Source organism: Bos javanicus, chromosome 2 (genome assembly GCF_032452875.1).
Source record: "Bos javanicus breed banteng chromosome 2, ARS-OSU_banteng_1.0, whole genome shotgun sequence".
Classification (NCBI taxonomy): Eukaryota; Metazoa; Chordata; class Mammalia; order Artiodactyla; family Bovidae; genus Bos; species Bos javanicus.
Genome location: NC_083869.1, coordinates 6,120,645 through 6,138,411, shown reverse-complemented (window position 1 = coordinate 6,138,411; position 17,767 = coordinate 6,120,645). Strand labels below are relative to the sequence as shown.

The window sequence follows — 17,767 nt, the reverse complement described above, 5'->3', positions numbered from 1 at the left end:
TTTGATCCATTTACATTTAGGTAATTATCAATATATATGGTTCTTATGGCCATTTTGTTAATTGTGGTGGATTTTTTTTTTTTCCCTCCCCTTCCTCTTGTTCTTTTCTCTTGTGACTTTTAGTACTGTATTTGGATTCCTTTGTGTGTGTGTGAGTGAATTTATTGTAGATATTTGGTTTGCAGTTATCATGAGGTTTTGATATAGCACTCTATATATAAACAAGATTGTCTTAAGTTACTGGTCTTTTAATTTCAAATACATTTCCAGTATCCTGCATTTGTACCCTCTTCACAATTGCTAGTTGTGATACTGTATTTGTGTCGGATGATTTCCTACCTTTACTGTATGTTCGCCTTTACCAATGAGCTTTTCCATTCATAGTATTCTCGTTTCTAGTTGTGGCCTTTTTTTCTTTCCTGCTTAAAGAAGTTCCTTTAGTGTGTTACAAATCTGGTTTGATAGTGTCAAATTCTTTTTGCTTTTGTTTGTCCGTAAAACTTTTTTGATTTCTCTGTCAAATCTGAATGGAGAGACTTTCTGGGTAGAATATTCTTGGTTGAAGGTTCTTCCCTTTCATCACTGTAAATCTATCGTGCCATGCCCTTCTGGCCTGCAAGGTTTCTGCTGAAAAACTTTATGGGAATTGCCTTGTATATTATTTGTTGCTTTTCCCTTGTTTTAGTATTTTCTTTCTTTGATTCCCACCATTCTGTCTTCCAACTCACACTTATCCATTTTTCTGCCCATTTATTCTGATGATTTATTCTCATGTATTTTCAGTTATTGTCATTGTTCATCTCTTTAGATCTTCTAGCTCTTTATTAAACATGTATGTATCTTCTTGTACTGTGCCTCCATTCTTTTCCTGAGACTTCGGATCATCTGTACTGTCATTACTCTGAATTCTTTATTTGCGGGTAGACTACCTAGCTTTACTTCCCTTGGTTGTTGTTTAGGGCTTTTATCTTGTTCATTGTCTGTGACGTATTCCTGTGCCATCTCCATTGTGTCTGACTTTCTGCGATTGCCCTTTCCATTTCACAAGCTGCAGGGCTGTAGTTCCTCTTGCTCCTGCTGTCTGCCTCCTGGGGCACGAGGCCAGTCTAAGAGCTTGTGCAGGCTTCCTGGTGGGAGGGACTAGTTCCTGTCCATTGGTGGGCAGGGCTATTTCCAAGGGTGTGTTTAGCTGGCAGTTATGGGCTCATGAAGACTTTAGGCAGCCTGTCTGCTGATGAGTGGGTCTGTGTTCCCACCCTGTTGGTTGTCTGCCTTGAGGGTTCCCAGTACTGGAGCCTATAGGGTCTGGGGTGGGGCCAGGTTTTGGGGAGAAAATGGCCACCTCTGAACTTCCCTCATGGCTCAGCCAGTAAGGAGTCTGTCTGCAATGCAGGAGACCTGGGTTCGATCCCTGGGTTGGGATGATTCCCTGGAGAAGGAAATGGCAACCCACTCTAATATTCTTGCCTGGAAAATCCCATGGACAGAGGAGTCTGGCAGGCAGCAGTTCATTGGGTCACAAAGAGTCAGACACGACTGAACAACTTCACTTCTCTTCTTCACTTCTCTCTATGGCCACCTCCAGGAGAGCTCATTGTTGTTCTTCAATCATTCAGTTGTGTCCAACTCTTTGCGACCCCATGGACTGCAGCATTCCAGGCTTCCCTGTCCTTCACTATCTTCTGGAGTTTGCTAAAACTCATACCTATTGAGTCGGTGATGCCATCCAAACATCTCATCCTCTGTTGTCTCCTTCTCCTCTTGCCTTCAATCTTTCTCAGCATCTCACCTGGCCAAAGGAGCTCATACCAGTGAGTTTTCCCCAGGATTATGCCCACCAGTGTTCTTGTCCCTGCGGTGAACTACAACCAAAGGCTATATATCGTTTGCTGAACCCTGGTGTACATAAAAAAAAACTAAGGTAACAACAGTTTGACTCTTTTCAGTTTTATAAAAGTTTCATGATCTTGAAAAAATGTTTCCTATTTCTTAATTGCCAGTTTTGAATGATTATCTTTTCTATTGATAAGATAAAGCTGTTGATACCTTAGTAAAGTAGTAAAGATTTGTTTCTACTTGCTACCTAATTGGGCAGAATTTGCATTATATGACTTCAAAATGAAATTTACCTTCTCTTGACAGATAAAACACTACATGTGAAGATTGGTGAAAGGGAATATTGATTTCTGAAGTGTCCTGGAGAGGAAAAACACTGGTCAGTATCAAGTGGACAATGCTTGGTGTTTTCCAAAGATGCTATTGAAGTAGTCTTTGCTACTGCTTCCCTTCACTCAGTCAGAGCTCTTCATAACATGGGCTGCATGAAATCAAAACAAACTTTCCCATTTCCCACCACACTTGAGAGTGAGAAGAGGCATGTGAGTGAAGAAAACTTTATGCCTGAAGAGAAATTTCTACCCAGGATACCTTCTCTAGTTAATGTCAAAGAGGAAGTGAAGGAACCCCCAGGGCCTCAAATTGTGGTCTTCGAATTTGCACAGCACCTGTCCCAGGAAATCTTGAGTGATGCCTTGCAGCAGTGGGCAGGCAACAACCTCAAGTACTATGACATCCCATATATTGAGAGTGAAGGGCCTTGATTCTATGTGTAGGATGACAACACTTTCTTGAACTGTGGATAAAGTTGGTGCTAGTTTAAATACATGAAACAATAGCAGAAACTGGTGTGAATAAATACAAATAACTTCATCTGGGTGTAAAGAAAAATATTACAATAGCTTCAAGAGTCTAATACCTAAAATGAAGTGTTTTAAGCAGTTCTACATTAACAGCAGTTTCTCTCTGCTTGGTCTTGGATTTGAGTCATTAAAGGTTTAAATGTAAGTCCTCTGGAGCCACAGGAATCAATCAGCTGTGTGTCACACCACTTCCTTCCAGAGGCAGTAATGCCATCACTAAAGAAGTAAGAATTTTAAAAGCACCCTGGGTTTACAAAATAACTGTCAATTTAAACAAAACCCGCAAGGTACGAAAGGATTTTTCTTGAAATGCCTGGGTAAGGGAATGGCACTCAAGCCAGAGTGGTTAACGATGGGTTTGTTTGTCAAAACCTTTTGGGTCAAGGTTTGGATCCCTCCTTAACACAAATGGTCAAACATAAGAAAGCAACCCATGTGGAAGAGGTCTACCATGAACCCTGTCCTTAATTAAATATTTACTTTTGTAGATGAAAAGCATAACTATCACCTGGATAGTTAGTCAGGGCCCTAACTAATCACAGCTGTTATTGGATGATTCAGACTTTGCATATAAGCATCTTAACGAGATACAATTTATAGAAGTCATGACAATGTTTACTGCACTGAATTAGGTAGCCCAGTGATATTACTATATTCGAAAACAAGCATGCATAGCTTTTATAAACAGCAATCCAAAAAACTAAAGTAACAGAAACCCTAGCTGGTGAGGTAGGAAGAAGAACCCGGTCTCAGTGCTGCATGTGTGTTAAGTTTTACTGTCTCACAGATATAAGGGATTGGTACATGGACAGGCACCATTCAGATTACTATTCAGATTATGCATGAGATTTATAGTTATTACAAAAGATCAAATACTCCTCTAAAGGAAATATTCACATGTATATTTTTACTGGTAAAAAAGCCCATGGGGGCATTTACAGCCATATACTATACTATTTTCATAAATTTGGCTTTTTGGGGAAGTTTTCTGAAAAAAAAATTAGTTTAAGATAGTGACAGAAAATTCAGGAAAGCAGAAAGAAGATACCAAGAAGACATAACTTGCAAGAAAACTGATACATTATAAGATCCTTTTACTAAGATACAGTAGACCCTTATAATCAAAAATAAAGAAAGGCAGAAAAAAGCTTGTGACCTCTAATGACATAAATGTATATGACCTTATGAGCAAGCAGAATTGTGACCTCTAGTTTTAGCATTATACTTTGAAGCCCACAGTCAAACAGACTAAATTCTCCAAGGTAAATGGGCAAAGAAAACTTTTCAAAGTGACAGGCGTGTCATCTTTCGTTGCATTTGTACAACTGGTCATTTAACCTTCACCTGCTCCCAGGGTTTGTACTGTACTGTTGTACTTATAATCTAGCAACAGAAACAGAAGAACCACCACCCTGTTCATACAAAGATCTGAAGTCACAAGGCTAAGAATAGAAAGTTCCCAAAACATGGAAAACATTTCCAGCTCATGAAGAAAAATTTAGTTTTATGAGTGTTTATACTAATAACTCAGACAAAAGCCTAGATGTCATTTTTCATTCATTTTATATCTCACATCATATACTTTCACTACAAGGTCATTGCTGTTTAAAAGATATAATTAAGTATATAAGATAATACATATTATGGTGAGAACACAAAGCCATATGAAAGTGCATTACACTAGATTTTTCAGCATACATAGGGATATAGACTAGTAGGCTTTGATTACACCTAAATATTTTAACCTCAGGTTCCTCCTTTGCCCTGGCCTTTACTTTCTAGGGGAGTAATACAACGATGTCTGCCAGATCGTAATCTAGCTAGAAGCCTAATCTCTGTTGCCACCCTCTCTGATTCTATGGCTTTGTCACTGAGCACCACCTCCTCGCTCCCAACTCATTTTAACAGAGTTATAGTAGCTTGTGACACAGAGACTTAAAGCTTGTATAATCAGTGAGTTAGTGGATAAACCATGTTGGGGGCAGGCAGGAAACAGCTAGATCAAATGTACTGCATATGACTGTTATCAAGATATAGTTTGGTGTGATGGCAAAATAAACGAGAACATCTTCGACAGGATAATTCCATTTCTAACCTGCCTTAATATTTAAATATCAGATTTCCTCCATTTGAAGGTCTTTCATGAACAAAGTAGAAAGGCTGTTTGAAAAGGAAGGAGACAGACATTAAGAAGACAAGACTGAAAGAATTATTAGCTACTGGACCTGAAAACATTTGTTCAAACTTAGATCACAAACACAAAGAAATAAGAACAGTGACCAAACTATAAGGGAAAGAAAAGCGGGGGAAAGAGGGACCAAGAAACAACACTCCCATCAGGCTCTAAAAACAAGCTTCCAGTATTGCTATTTGAGGGCAAGACCTGCCCCCGCTCCCACACCACTCCATTGGTTACCACATGACACGTGCAAAACCATTCAATCTTTTACCTCAAAAACACCCGGTGGAGGGGGAGATGAATGCCAGCAGATGACAGAGTACCTGCAGGGGCAGCTGTAGAAGCAGCAGATGAGCGGAGAAGAGGCACCAGTTCCTCACTTAAAGCCCACACACCCACAGACGCACTCTCACCGCTCCCTTCCCCATGCAGCCTCTCTTCAGTGCTAGTCACCACCTTTTATGCCCAGGCCTTTGATCCGAGACCTCTCCACTTTGTTGCCTTATCGGTTCTTTGCAAACCACCTATGGTTATTAGCACTTAAAGCACAATTCTGAAGGGGATAAATGTGATCTTAGTCCCAAAGGAATCGTTTGTGTCAAACTGCCTTATTAGTATTAAAGAGAGACATGCTGAATGAATCAAGTAGCATGACACGTGTATAGCCCACTCGGTATCATTGGCATTTTATGAGATAGGGGAACTATACTTTTGTAATTATATATTTTTAGAAATCAGAAGTTAAGAGACAAATTATAATATCAAGGAACAGTAATTTAAAAACAAAGTTCTAACAAATAAATGGCTTGCTTAATCATAATTCCCTCATCCTGTATCTTTGTGACCAAACTGGACATGTCTTCCCTGCAGCAGTGGACACGAGCTCAAACGTACTCCCTACATCTTGAAATGACATTTGTTAGCAAATTCTCTTCACTGTAAGACTTACCTATGAAATGGTATATTTTTTCCAATTATTTTTGTGAAAACACTTTTCCTAACTGTACAATAAAAGTCCAGTTGCAATTAACTAGTTATGAGTTCTTGTTTAATTGATGCAAGCAAGTGCTTTTTCCCATTGTGTGATTTAAAATTTTTTTAACATAAAGGACTTAACATTTTTTGCATTTCTAGCAAATACAAAGAAAATAAAGATCCATTTATACAAAATATTTTCCTAGATCATTTGCATCCACATTTAGGAGCTTTAAAAATATAAATGTAGGACTTCGCTTGTGGTCCAGTGGCTAAGAATCCATGCGTCAACTGCAGAGGGCATGGGTTTGATCCCTGGTGGGGGAAGAGCCCTCATGCAGTGGTGGGCAGCCAAAACAAACAAAAAGAATATAAATGTAAACATGTTCATTCATTACTATGGCATCTTTTTTCCAAATATGTTCCTAATTTTGGGGGAGGGGAGTGATGATTCATGTTAAATATATTGAGAACAGAAAATGTAAGGCAAATCCTTCTGGACTGCAATTTTCTCATCTATGAAAAGAGTGCTGGATATAATCTTTGTCTTTTTCAGTTCTGCCTGCTTTTCAGTTTTCAAAACTAAAGTTCTCTTAGTTTCTGAAGGGTTTGGAATGAAGGAAAAACTGAACCAAGTTATAAAATAAATTATAAGCTAATCTTTAAAAATGATTCTTACCTAGACATTAACGTCCCAAGTCTGGGACATCCACAATTGTGTTGTTCACTCAGTCGTGTCCAATTCTTTGTGACCCCATGGACAGCAGCATGCCAGGCTTCCCTGTCCTTCACCATATCCTGGAGTCTTCTCAAACTCAGGACCATTGAGTCAATGATGCCATCTGACCATCGCACCCTCCATCGCCCCCTTTTCCTCCTGTCCTCAGTCTTTCCAAGCATCAGGGTCTTTTCATATAAGTCGGCTTTTCACAACAGGTGGCCAAAGTATTGGAGCTTTAGCTTCAGCATCAGTCCTTCCAATGAATATTCAGGGTTGATTTCGTTTAGACTGACTGGTTTGATCTCCTTACTGTCCAAGGGACTCTCAAGAGTCTTTTCCAGCACCACAGTTCAAAAGCATTAGTTCTTTGGCACTCAGACTTCTTTATGGTCCAACTCTCACATCCATACATAACTACTGAAAAAACCTTAGCTTTGACAGTTGTGTACCTTAAACTCATTTTGTCAACAGTAGCAATTACTGAAGGTATTTCACAGAACAAAAGGGTTTCAAGTATTTTCTTGAAACCAGAAGGTTTTCAAGTTTTTTCTCCTGATTTGAACTACTGTAAGGATAAATTACTGTTATCACACCAAAGTCTGATGTAAATTGCAGAGTGTCTATCTTAAGAGATAAGAATTTTCTAATACCTCATTCTGCCAGATTAGCAAATATTGCAAGCAACAAGAAATAATGCTTTTACTTTCACCATAGGAAGGGATTCTGATTAACTTCAGGGAAGGCCAAGGCTGAGTTAATAATGAAGAGACAATCTCATAATAACCTTTTTCTCTCTGCTTGAGATTTCTAATGTTATAAAAGGAACACTTTAGCTACAGTAACTCGGAATTCTTTAAAATAGATTTTTATACTATGAAATTCTACGAAGTGTTAACAAAGTATCCAAAAAACATTTTATAACCTACATATAAGTTTACTTAACATTAAACTTAACATTAAAAGCTTACTCCTTGGAAGGAAAGTTATGACCAACCTAGACAGCATATTAAAAAGCAGAGACATTACTTTGCCAACAAAGGTCCGTCTAGTCAAGTCTATGGTTTTCCTAGTGGTCATGTATGGATGTGAGAGTTGGACTATAAAGAAACCTGAGCGCCGAAGAATTGATGCTTTTGAACTGTGGTGTTGGAGAAGACTCTTGAGAGTCCCTTGGACTGCAAGGAGATCCAGCCAGTCCATCCTAAAGGAAATCAGTCCTGAATATTCATTGGAAGGACTGATGCTAAAGCTGAAAACTCCAATACTTTGGCCACTTGATGTGAAGAGCTGACTCATTGGAAAAGACCCTGATGCCAGGAAAGACTGAGGGCAGGAGGAGAAGGGGATGACAGAGGATGAGATGGCTGGATGGCATCACCGACAATGGACGTGAGTATGGCTAAACTCCGGGAGTTGGTGATGGACAGGGAGGCCTGCCGTGTCCATAACATAAAATTCCCATTTCAGTTAGATATGCTAACTCAGGAATCTCTAAAGACCTTCAAATTTTTCCATCTTTTAAAATAGAGGTTGGCAAACTTCTTGTGAAAAGGACGAGACTTAAGTAAATATTTTAGGCTTTGCAGGCCTTACAATCTCTACTGCAACTACTCAAAACAGATAGATATGTAAACAGATGAGTAAAACCATGTTCCAATAAAGTTTTATTTATAGACAATGATATTTGAATTTCATGTAATTTTCACATGCCATGCTATATTGGTCTTTGATTTCTTTTCTCCCAAATTTAAAAATGCAAAAACCATTCTTAGCTGAGCGATATAAAAAAAAACAGGCAGGAGGTTGGCTTTGGCCCATGTGCCATAGTTTGGCAACCTCTGCTCCAAAATAATATTTTAAAAATCCAATCATTTCAAAATTTCAAATCATTACTTCCCAGAGATTTGAAGTAATCATTCAAATCTTCATCAGTAACTTCTTTTAGGTCAGCTGGTTTCCACTTTGGACTCTGGTCTTTATCTATTAAAACTGTCAAGTAGAGACATAAGAAATGTTAATATTTATTTTTTTCTGGTATTACCAGAATTTAATTACTGAATTGACACAAACTACCTTGGACTAGGCATATTTTTCTACAGCACTTCTTTTTCTGCAAAGTTGAAATTTTTGTATATGTTCCTTCCCCTACTCCCCTTAAATTAAGCCCCCACAGAATGTGGATGATGACCTAACATGCTAAGCCTGATGCTTCTAACTTGAATACAGCCTACTGAACTAATCCAGTGATTTAAGCCTTCGAACTTTTTCTAATAAAATCATAAATGAAATCTCTGCTGTAAAAGAGCTAAAACCAGAGTTGGTGTGGTTTGAAGGGAAGGCAGGGGAGGGTGGAGGGCCCAGATCTGTCTTCTAACCTCTACACTGAACTGAGAAGAAAATTACTTAAGGTACAGGGAAAGAGACTTTATGCATAATTAATATGCATACTGCTGTTTTGCTGAATCATCTAGCTCACACTGAATTAAAACACCAGACCACCTCAGGTTATCACGAGAAGCTCTACTTCTCTTATTTCAAGTATAGTCATCACTTAGCATAGCCACACAGAATCCCCACAGGATTTTAAGTATGAAGCAATCCATAACCTCCTTCTAAAAGGGAGGAAAATGTCAGTTTCCTGGTTGTGATCACATACTACAGTTATACAAATGTTACCATTTGGGAAACTGGGTGGAGGGTATGGAGGACCTCTCCATATTATTTCTCACAACTACATGTAAATCTACAATTATCTCAAATATTAAAAAAAAGAGAATGAGCTGTGGTAGGGAATTTCAACCACGCTTAGATTGTGCATAATTCTTGTGAGGAATGAAAATTAAATTTAAACATACAAGGCCAACCAGCCAACATTAAAAAATGAGTTTATCACTAAAAGGCTAAATAATTAAAGAAGCAATCTGTGGCGGATTCATTTTGATATTTGGCAAAACTAATACAATTATGTAAAGTTTAAAAATAAAATAAAATTAGAAAAAAAAAAAAAAAAGAAGCAATCTGGGAACCAAAGGCAGCAGGCTGCCTCAGGAGATAGAGGGAAGGGGGATTTATGCATAATTAAATGTGGATACTGGAGGGTTCCAAGGTTTGGCTGCCTGACTACAGGATTCCAGTATCTGATCAGTGGTGATACTGAACACTGATGCTATGATCCCAGCCAATTTGAAAGTTTTACATTCCCTGGACAGAGTAAATAAAAACAATCCTGGAACATTCTTTCTACAACAATCTCTTTTAAGCTCTCAAGTCAATGCTATATACCTTCTTAACAGTCTACTGAAGGACAAAAGCAAAGAGAATATTCATCAAATCTTCAATGTTACTTAATTTTAAACTAACAACATTTTTAATCCAGCACAGATAAAACATTCTTGCCATGTAGGAAACAGGTTTTTCAGAAGGTTTCATGAGGTACCCACTCAAAACTCTAGTTGGTAACTCTCCAGCAAATCTGAGTTAATCCTTTTAAAATTCTTTTCTGTAAGTTCTAAAGGAAGAAGTTTATTCTAGATGTTAAGAGCATTTCTGACAACCATTCCTCTAATTTGGTAGTTTAATTAATCTGCTAACATACTTTATAATTAGCAAATTGTAACAAACATTTGGTTATGCAAGAACATTTTAACAGTTTTACTCAGAATAGATACTGCTTTCTGAATAAAGAGGTTATGCTTAAAGATGAGGGTGCATACTTACTCTTCATTAAAAAGTAGCTTGATAAGTCCCTACCCTGTGAATTAGAACTTTGATGTCACTTGGTTTCAGTCCTTTTTCCTTAAAATATCTAACGGTATACCTAAAAATAATACCTTTCTTTTTTAAGTTAAGAAGGGCTTCTATTAACATACATTGAATACTTTAGCAGCATAACCCAAGTAGCACACTGCTGCTGCTGCTGCTAAGTCGCTTCAGTTGTGTCCGACTCTGTGTGACACCACAGACGGCAGGCCACCAGGCTCCCCCGTCCCTGAGATTCTCCAGGCAAGAACACTGGGGTGGATTGCCATTTCCTTCTCCAATGCAGGAAAGTCAAAAGTGAAAGGGAAGTCGCTCAGTCGTGTCTGACTCTTCGAGACCCCATGGACTGCAGCCCACCAGGCTCCTCTGCCCTTGGGATTTTCCAGGCAAGAGTACTGGAGTGGGGTGCCATTGCCTTCTCCGAAGTAGCACACAGGTCCTCCTCAAATCAGAGGTCTAAGCTCTGATCCACATGCAGCAAGAATTTGCAGGGAATCAGTGGAATGAATGTATGTTTTCTATAAAACATATAACCATCTCCTCTGATTCAGCTCCATGTGTTCTCTAAAAGGATTTTTTATTTCTTATACTATATCATGCCAGAAATGAAGAGAATTCTACCATAGTGACCAGTGTTTACTGAAGCTTACCGCTCAAAGAATATAACCTTTTATTCAGATAAAGTATATCCAGAGTCTGTACTATATTAAAGTGATAAATAAAAACACAAGAAAGGTAGATATGTGAAATACATGCAGAGGGAAATAACTCATTTTATACAACATAAATGACAGCTATTATTTATAGGGATATGAGCTCATACATAAAAAAATGACTGCAAATTTGCTAGAACAAAAATCAATTGCTTGTTTTTTCTTAATATTCTGATTGAAGATGACAAGCAAAAATAGGAATTAATACCATTTGCAGATGCTGTGAATTATGTCATGCAGTTTTTTCTCAAGGCAACGTTGAGCTGCTAGGTACAGGCAAAGTGGTAGATGGCAGGGTTCACCATGGCCAGGGTTTCACCAAGGCGGGACAAAAGAAGAGCAGGGACCTCAGGGCTTTTTGCAAGAGAACAAAGGCACCTTTCAAAGGCTTCAGCTGCAGAATGAGTTGACAAACCCACACTGCACTCAGCCAAGGTAGTCCGTGTGACTGCTAGGAGCAGGATTACTTCTTACATATAAATTAGGGAGCAGTGACAAGGCTACTGGAATTTTTAAAACAATTTTGGTTTCAAAGATTGATCTTCCCTCATATGCCAGTTGGTAATATTAAAATTTTTTTTCAATCTTTACAAAAGTTTGATTTTCACTAATAAAACAACTGTCTTTTTTAAACAATATATGCTCAAAAATCCCGTTTCCATAATAGCCAGGAAGGAAACAAGTGTCACTTACCTGCCCTAACGCCTTCATGAAAGTCATGGCCTTTCTGAAAGAAAATCAAGATTCAAAGAGGAATTTCTGGGCATCCTCCTTCCTGATGAGCCCTGCTCTTCCACCCTCTTTAGTCCCCACTCTCGTGGCCACACCCTGAGCCACGACATTCAGAGACTGGACCACCTCTGATCACCTCCTCCTATTCTTATTTTGCTAAGTATCTCCACTGCTTCAAATCCCCGATCTTACTGAGCTCCAGTGACCTATGACTTTCTTACCATTTGTTCTGGCTTCACTTTGCTCTTCATCCAGCCCGGTTTCCCCAGTTATTTAATGCAGTCATTTTTTTCTTGAAAATGCCCTCATCTCCCTCAAGCCCTTTTCTCCCATTTAGTCTATCCTGCCAAAATCTCCACACCAGTTAAACCCTACCATTTATCTCTGCCTGCATTCACACAGCTAAATCTCACTGCAGAAGAACCATACAGCTGTGACTGGCTGCGTAAAAGTCATGATCACAAATCTCAAAGGCACAGAAAACTGCCTCACAATCCATGCTCTCTTTCCCACTGCTGGATATGACTTCCACTGTCTTCGTCCTCTCAACGTCTACCCCTAGGCAAGTTCTACTCTCTACACTAGATTCTCAACTAATGATTTAACCGCCTATATTCTCAGTTAATGACTTAACCTTTATTTTTAAAAAAGAAAGAGAAGCCCTAAGACATGAACATTCTCTTCTTCCCACTATCGAAAAACCTGCAGTCCAACTACAGCCATCTGCACCACGCCTTCCAAGTCCCAACTAAGGCAGAAGGGACCCTCCCCTGCCAAAGGCCAGTCCTCCCCTGCCTTCCCATTCATCTGCCCTCTTCTCAAGGGCTATGCCTGAGAAGGTCTCTCTCTCTCTTTTCCTGGCATGGTCAAGGTACACAGTATAACTCAGTGGTTAAGTACATACACTTCAAATATCTGGGCTCATCTCCTGGTAACTACGTGACCCTGGGCCAGTAATTTCTCTACTTCCCAGTTTCCTTATATGAAATGATAATACCTCCATCCTGCTGCTAAGCTGCTAAGTCACTTCAGTTGTGTCCGACTCTGTGCGACCTCATAGATGGCAGCCCACCAGGCTCCCCCATCCCTGGGATTCTCCAGGTAAGAACACTGGAGTGGGTTACCATTTCCTTCTCCAATCCATGAGAGTGAAAAGTTAAAGTGAAGTCACTCAGTCGTGTCAGACTCCCAGCGACCCCACGGACTGCAGCCTACCAGGCTCCTCCGCCCATGGGATTCTCCAGGCAAGAGTACTGGAGTGGGGTGCCATTGCCTTCTCCACGATTATTTTAATCAACATCTCAACACAACGTCTGACAGACAGTAAGTGCTCGGTAAATGTTAACTATTATTAGTAGCATCAACATAATCCTTTTCCCCTGTTGGATCATTCCCAATCATTTACAAACATGTTCTAGTAACTTCCACCTTTCAAAATAAAAAAGGAATCTCACTTGATTTCACAGCCTCAGCTTCTACCCTGTTTCTCTTTCAAGAAGAAAAGGCTGTGAACACAGTCTTTGCTTCTTCGCATCCCATTTACTCATTTCCCCTCCTCTCCCCAACTTAGCACCCTGTAACTTTTGCCTCAACACACCCCTGAAATGGCTTGCCAAAATCACCTGTATCTTCAGTGCTGCCATTGCATAGTATGCCTTTATTCTTGTCTACCAGAGGCTTCGGCAGCAGTCCTCCTCCTTGGGGCACTCCTCTCCTGCTTTCGTGACACCATGCTCTCCTGGTCCTCCCACCTCTGTCCTCCTCCTCTTCCACTGCTCATTTTCCTTCTATACGATCTTGTTGTCATTCAGTCGCTAAGTCATGTCTGACTCTTTGTGACCTCAGGGACTGCAGCACGCCAGGCTCCTCTGTCCTACACTCTCTCCTGGAGTTGGCTCAAATTCATGTCCATTGAATCAGTGATGCTATCTAACCATCTCATCCTCTGTTGCCCCCTTCTCCTTTGACCTTCAGTCTTTCCCAGCATCAGGATATGATCTTATCCACTCTAAACTCAACACAGCAGCGCCTAAGTAATCAATTCTGTTAAAATATAAGATTCTGGCCCTCCACTGCTCCAAGAACATCCAGTGCCTTCCCATTTTACTCAGAACAAAAGCAAGCAGTTGCCAGAGCTAAAACAGATGACTACTGTACAGGAAATGTTCAGGGAGGATTACTACCCTACCTACAGCCACATGTTGAAAAATGAAAAGGAGAGAAAACCGATTAAGTCTTTTACGAATTTAACTTCAGCTTTGCAGGAACTCATTCTTCTGCCCTGGGTACTGTATGGACATGATCCCATAAAATGCCATGACAGCAATCCTACTCCACATTCCTGCCTTTCTGGTTGCACGCCATGAGAACTACGGCACCCCTGCAGCAATCTTAGAAAGTCTAATAAAGACCTCCCAGGCTCCTATGCTCTGCACTGCCACTCCCTACCCTGTCAGCTCTGATCTTTCTCTCTCACCCACTGACCACCCCGCCCCACTCTATCCACAAGGCCTACCTGCTTTCCCAGAACAGGAAGGCCGCCCTCACCCAGCTCAGAGCCCTGTGCTCAGGTGCCGTCCAGGTGTGCGCTTGACTCACTAGCACACTTCTGGGTTTTCACTCAAAGATCACCATCTCAGTGAGGTCTTCTCTGTCATCCTATCTACAAGTTCAACTTCTATCCTCCTTATTCCACACCCTTCTTCCCAATTTACTTTTTCTCCTTAGTATTCATAATAATATACTACATATTTAACACATTTATCTATTTATAGTTTATCTGCCCCACTATAAAGTAAGTTCCACGAGAGGAGGGATATGTCTGTTTTGTTAACCTATGTATTCATGCCGAGCACATGGTAATAAGCACTTTTATTTGTTAAGTAAATAAGCAAATCTCCAAAGTTTTGTTTGTTTGTTTTTAAACTGGTGCTGTCTTTCAGACTTAAATTTCTAACCCACACCTGTAAACTCCAGCTCCTAAATGTGTTCTGTCCTTCATACCCATCAAGGCCTATCTATCTCCTACATCTGTCTCAAATCCAATTACTCCTCACCACTGTGACCTCTTGTGTCTAAGCCACTACTATTCTGCACCTGGATTACTGCAGTAAACTCATATCTGATCTTCACCCCCGCTCTGAAACCCCTCCAACCCCGTCATCACTCAGCAGGAATAATTACCTTCTTGAAACAAATCAAACCAAATCACCCCCTGCTGAAACCCACAAGGCTTTTCAACACGCTCATGTCTCACCCTTCAGGTCACAGGTGAGCTAACATCTCAAGATGTTTTCCTGGACCTACTTATCTAAAGGTTCCCCCATTCCCTCTTTTCCCCACATCATTCTATCACCAACCTTATAGGTTGGTGATTATTTTACTTATTTTATTTGTTTTTTATAGTCTCAGGAAACAATAAATTACACAAGAACAAGGACATACCACAACGTAATACCCAGCACAGTGCCTGGCATATGGCTAGTGTATTTGCTGGGAGAATGAAGGGAGGAAGGAACCAATCCATCCAGCCAGGGCGCTAAATGTACGGTGGAAAACAGGGCCTGGGTGAGATATACTGGGTGGTGGTCAAGACTTTGGCCACCGGGCTTCACCTGCCATCTCTGTGCCACTTAATAGCTGTATCACCTGAGGCAGGTTACTCTTCTATGCCACTGTTTCCTCATCTGCAAAGTGGAAACAATAACAATACCTGCTTTCTAGAGACGGTGTAATATTTAATGGAGAGAATACATATAAAGTACAAACACAGTACTGACTTATAATAAAAGACCTCACTGCAATTTACATACTATGGAATAACCTCAAGATATGACTAATAGAGCTTAATTTATAGTTATATGAACTATTTTGAGTATCTTCACAATAATATTCCAGGACATGGAAGTCCATTAGGTATATCTGCTTTCTAGATATTAAACATAATATTTCCTTTAGGCAATGAGTTTATTAATGCAAAGGTTCTCTGCACATAACACAAAAGAGATAATTTTGCTTTAAAAGAATTTATCTGGAAGAAGAAATCACTATGACTAAAATATTTCATGAAATCAATAATATTCTATGTGATTATTGCCTATTTTAAGTGTATCCATAATGGTATTTTAATGCTAGTCTATTAACTGAAACATGTAACTGACTAATAACTTCCCTTTGTGCATTTTATATATATTTAGATTTAGAGAATTTATGCTTCTTGCCTATGCCTGAAAATGGCATATAATTTCTGAAAATGGTTATAATTTCTATTTGAATTTCAAGAAAGGTCAGAGTCCTTCTTACAATTACATGCAAATGTAACTGCTATTTCATAAAGGCTTAACAATCTAGTATTTCCACACACCTTAAGCTAATTGGCCCACTGTATTTTCACAGAGTAAATTTACAGACAGTTTCAATTTTCTTGTTTATAAATTTTCTATATTTATTATGTTCTATAATGAACATATATGACTTTCACAACTAGAAAATGAAAATACTTTAAAGAAAAATTCTTACCATACAAGCTTGACTCAGCCGATATTCCATAATTAATACTTCTGGCAAGGTCTTTGAAGACCCCTCCATGAGTTGCCTTAGTGTGATCTTTAGTGAAGTTGGAGACATTTTATTAATTACCTATTAAAGAAAAAAAAATTTTTTTACTAGCTTTAGCCCAATACTTCCTTTACTTTTAAATAATAAACTAGCTGAGCTTTGATATAAATCACATTAAAATTTGCTCCTTAACAATACCTTCATACAACAAAATCTCACAAAAGTAAGATTATGCCTTAGCCTAATCGTGGCAAAGCACCAAACAAAAGTTTTTAGTCCAGTACCAGGAAGATCATTTTTTCTTTACTAAAAAAAAATGTATAACGTTCTCTAAAGTTTAAATTCTGTGAGATTTAATCTCAAAAGAAGGAACACTAACAGAAAGAAATTCAAGTAAATTTAGATCATTTTACTCTTTAAAAATGCATTAAAAAATGGAGCTGATACTGACATTAAATAGAGAGTAAAGACAATGAACAGGAACTGAGAGCTTAAGAAGCTAATTAAAGGCAACAAACTGGCTTATTCTTCATCTAACTCAAAAGAATATATAAAGGTATAGGAAAAAATATAAATGCATATAATTCTGCTCTCTTCTGATGAAAGACTACAGAATATTCCCAATCTATTAGTATACTATGAGATGAACTTTCTAATCCTTCCATTAAAAAACCAAAATCACTACTTTTTAAAGACTGTCTTTGGGGCCTCCCTAGTGGCTCAGTGCTAAAGAATCTGCCTGCCAATGCAGGAGACACAGGGTTGATCCCTGATCCGGGAAGATCCCACGTGCTGCGGAGCAGCTAAGTCCGTCTGCCACAAATGCTGAGCCTGTGCTCTGGAGGCCGGAAGCCACAACTGCGGAGCCCACGTGCAGCATCTACGGAGCCTGCGCACCCTGGAGCCTGCGCACCCTGGAGCCTGCGCACCCTGGAGCCTGCGCACCCTGGAGCCTGCGCACCCTGGAGCCTGCGCACCCTGGAGCCTGCGCACCCTGGAGCCTGCGCACCCTGGAGCCTGCGCACCCTGGAGCCTGCGCTCTGCAACGAGAACAGGCGCCGCTACGAGACGCCCGCGCACCACAACCAGAGCAGTCCCTGTTTGCCACAGAGAAAAGCCCCTGTGGCAACGAAGACCTAGCACGGCCAAAAATAACAAATAAAAAATAAATAATTATACAAAAGAAGAAAATTAGCTTAAAAATAAATTAATTAAAAAAATAAAAACTTTCTTTGAACTGTTAAAAATGCCATGGAGAAAAGTTTCCCTAAGTCACAGGCAATATTCACTTAAGAACTATTCAATGTAATTTTCAAATTACAGAGGTCAGAGAAGAAGAAGAAATCATTTGTTCATACAACAGAAATTATTTAATTATTTAATTTGAATAGCAGATATTTTAAAATACTTGCAAGGCACAAGAGAAATAAAT

General features: G+C 39.5%; 2 protein-coding genes across 14 annotated transcripts in view; one reads left to right on the top strand and one right to left on the bottom strand.

Annotated features, from left to right (window-relative positions):
• The window catches only part of C2H2orf88 (chromosome 2 C2orf88 homolog), a 79,446-nt gene extending 73,538 nt beyond the window's left edge, over positions 1 to 5,908 (top strand). For 4 of the 7 annotated variants that reach the window (XR_009739469.1, XM_061432834.1, XM_061432843.1 and 1 more), the window contains exon 2: positions 2,143 to 5,908. Coding sequence is in view for 3 of the 7 variants with exons in the window: in XM_061432834.1 (XP_061288818.1) it covers positions 2,313 to 2,600 (288 nt within the window). In the remaining 4 variants the exon portion in view is untranslated. Of the gene's footprint in view, positions 1 to 1,781; positions 2,114 to 2,142 lie in introns of those variants that run through there. The other 3 variants (XR_009739468.1, XR_009739471.1, XR_009739470.1) reach the window with 2 other exon arrangements.
• HIBCH (3-hydroxyisobutyryl-CoA hydrolase) overlaps positions 1 to 17,767 on the bottom strand; it is a 151,910-nt gene that overhangs the window by 28,186 nt on the left and 105,957 nt on the right. For 4 of the 7 annotated variants that reach the window (XM_061432781.1, XM_061432824.1, XM_061432817.1 and 1 more), the window contains 3 exons: positions 16,297 to 16,416; positions 11,740 to 11,773; positions 8,226 to 8,563 (listed from right to left, as the gene is read on the bottom strand). In XM_061432781.1, coding sequence (XP_061288765.1) covers positions 8,448 to 8,563; positions 11,740 to 11,773; positions 16,297 to 16,416 — 270 coding nt within the window. In that variant the 3' untranslated portion in view covers positions 8,226 to 8,447. Of the gene's footprint in view, positions 1 to 8,225; positions 8,564 to 11,739; positions 11,774 to 16,296; positions 16,417 to 17,767 lie in introns of those variants that run through there. The other 3 variants (XR_009739448.1, XM_061432790.1, XM_061432811.1) reach the window with 1 other exon arrangement.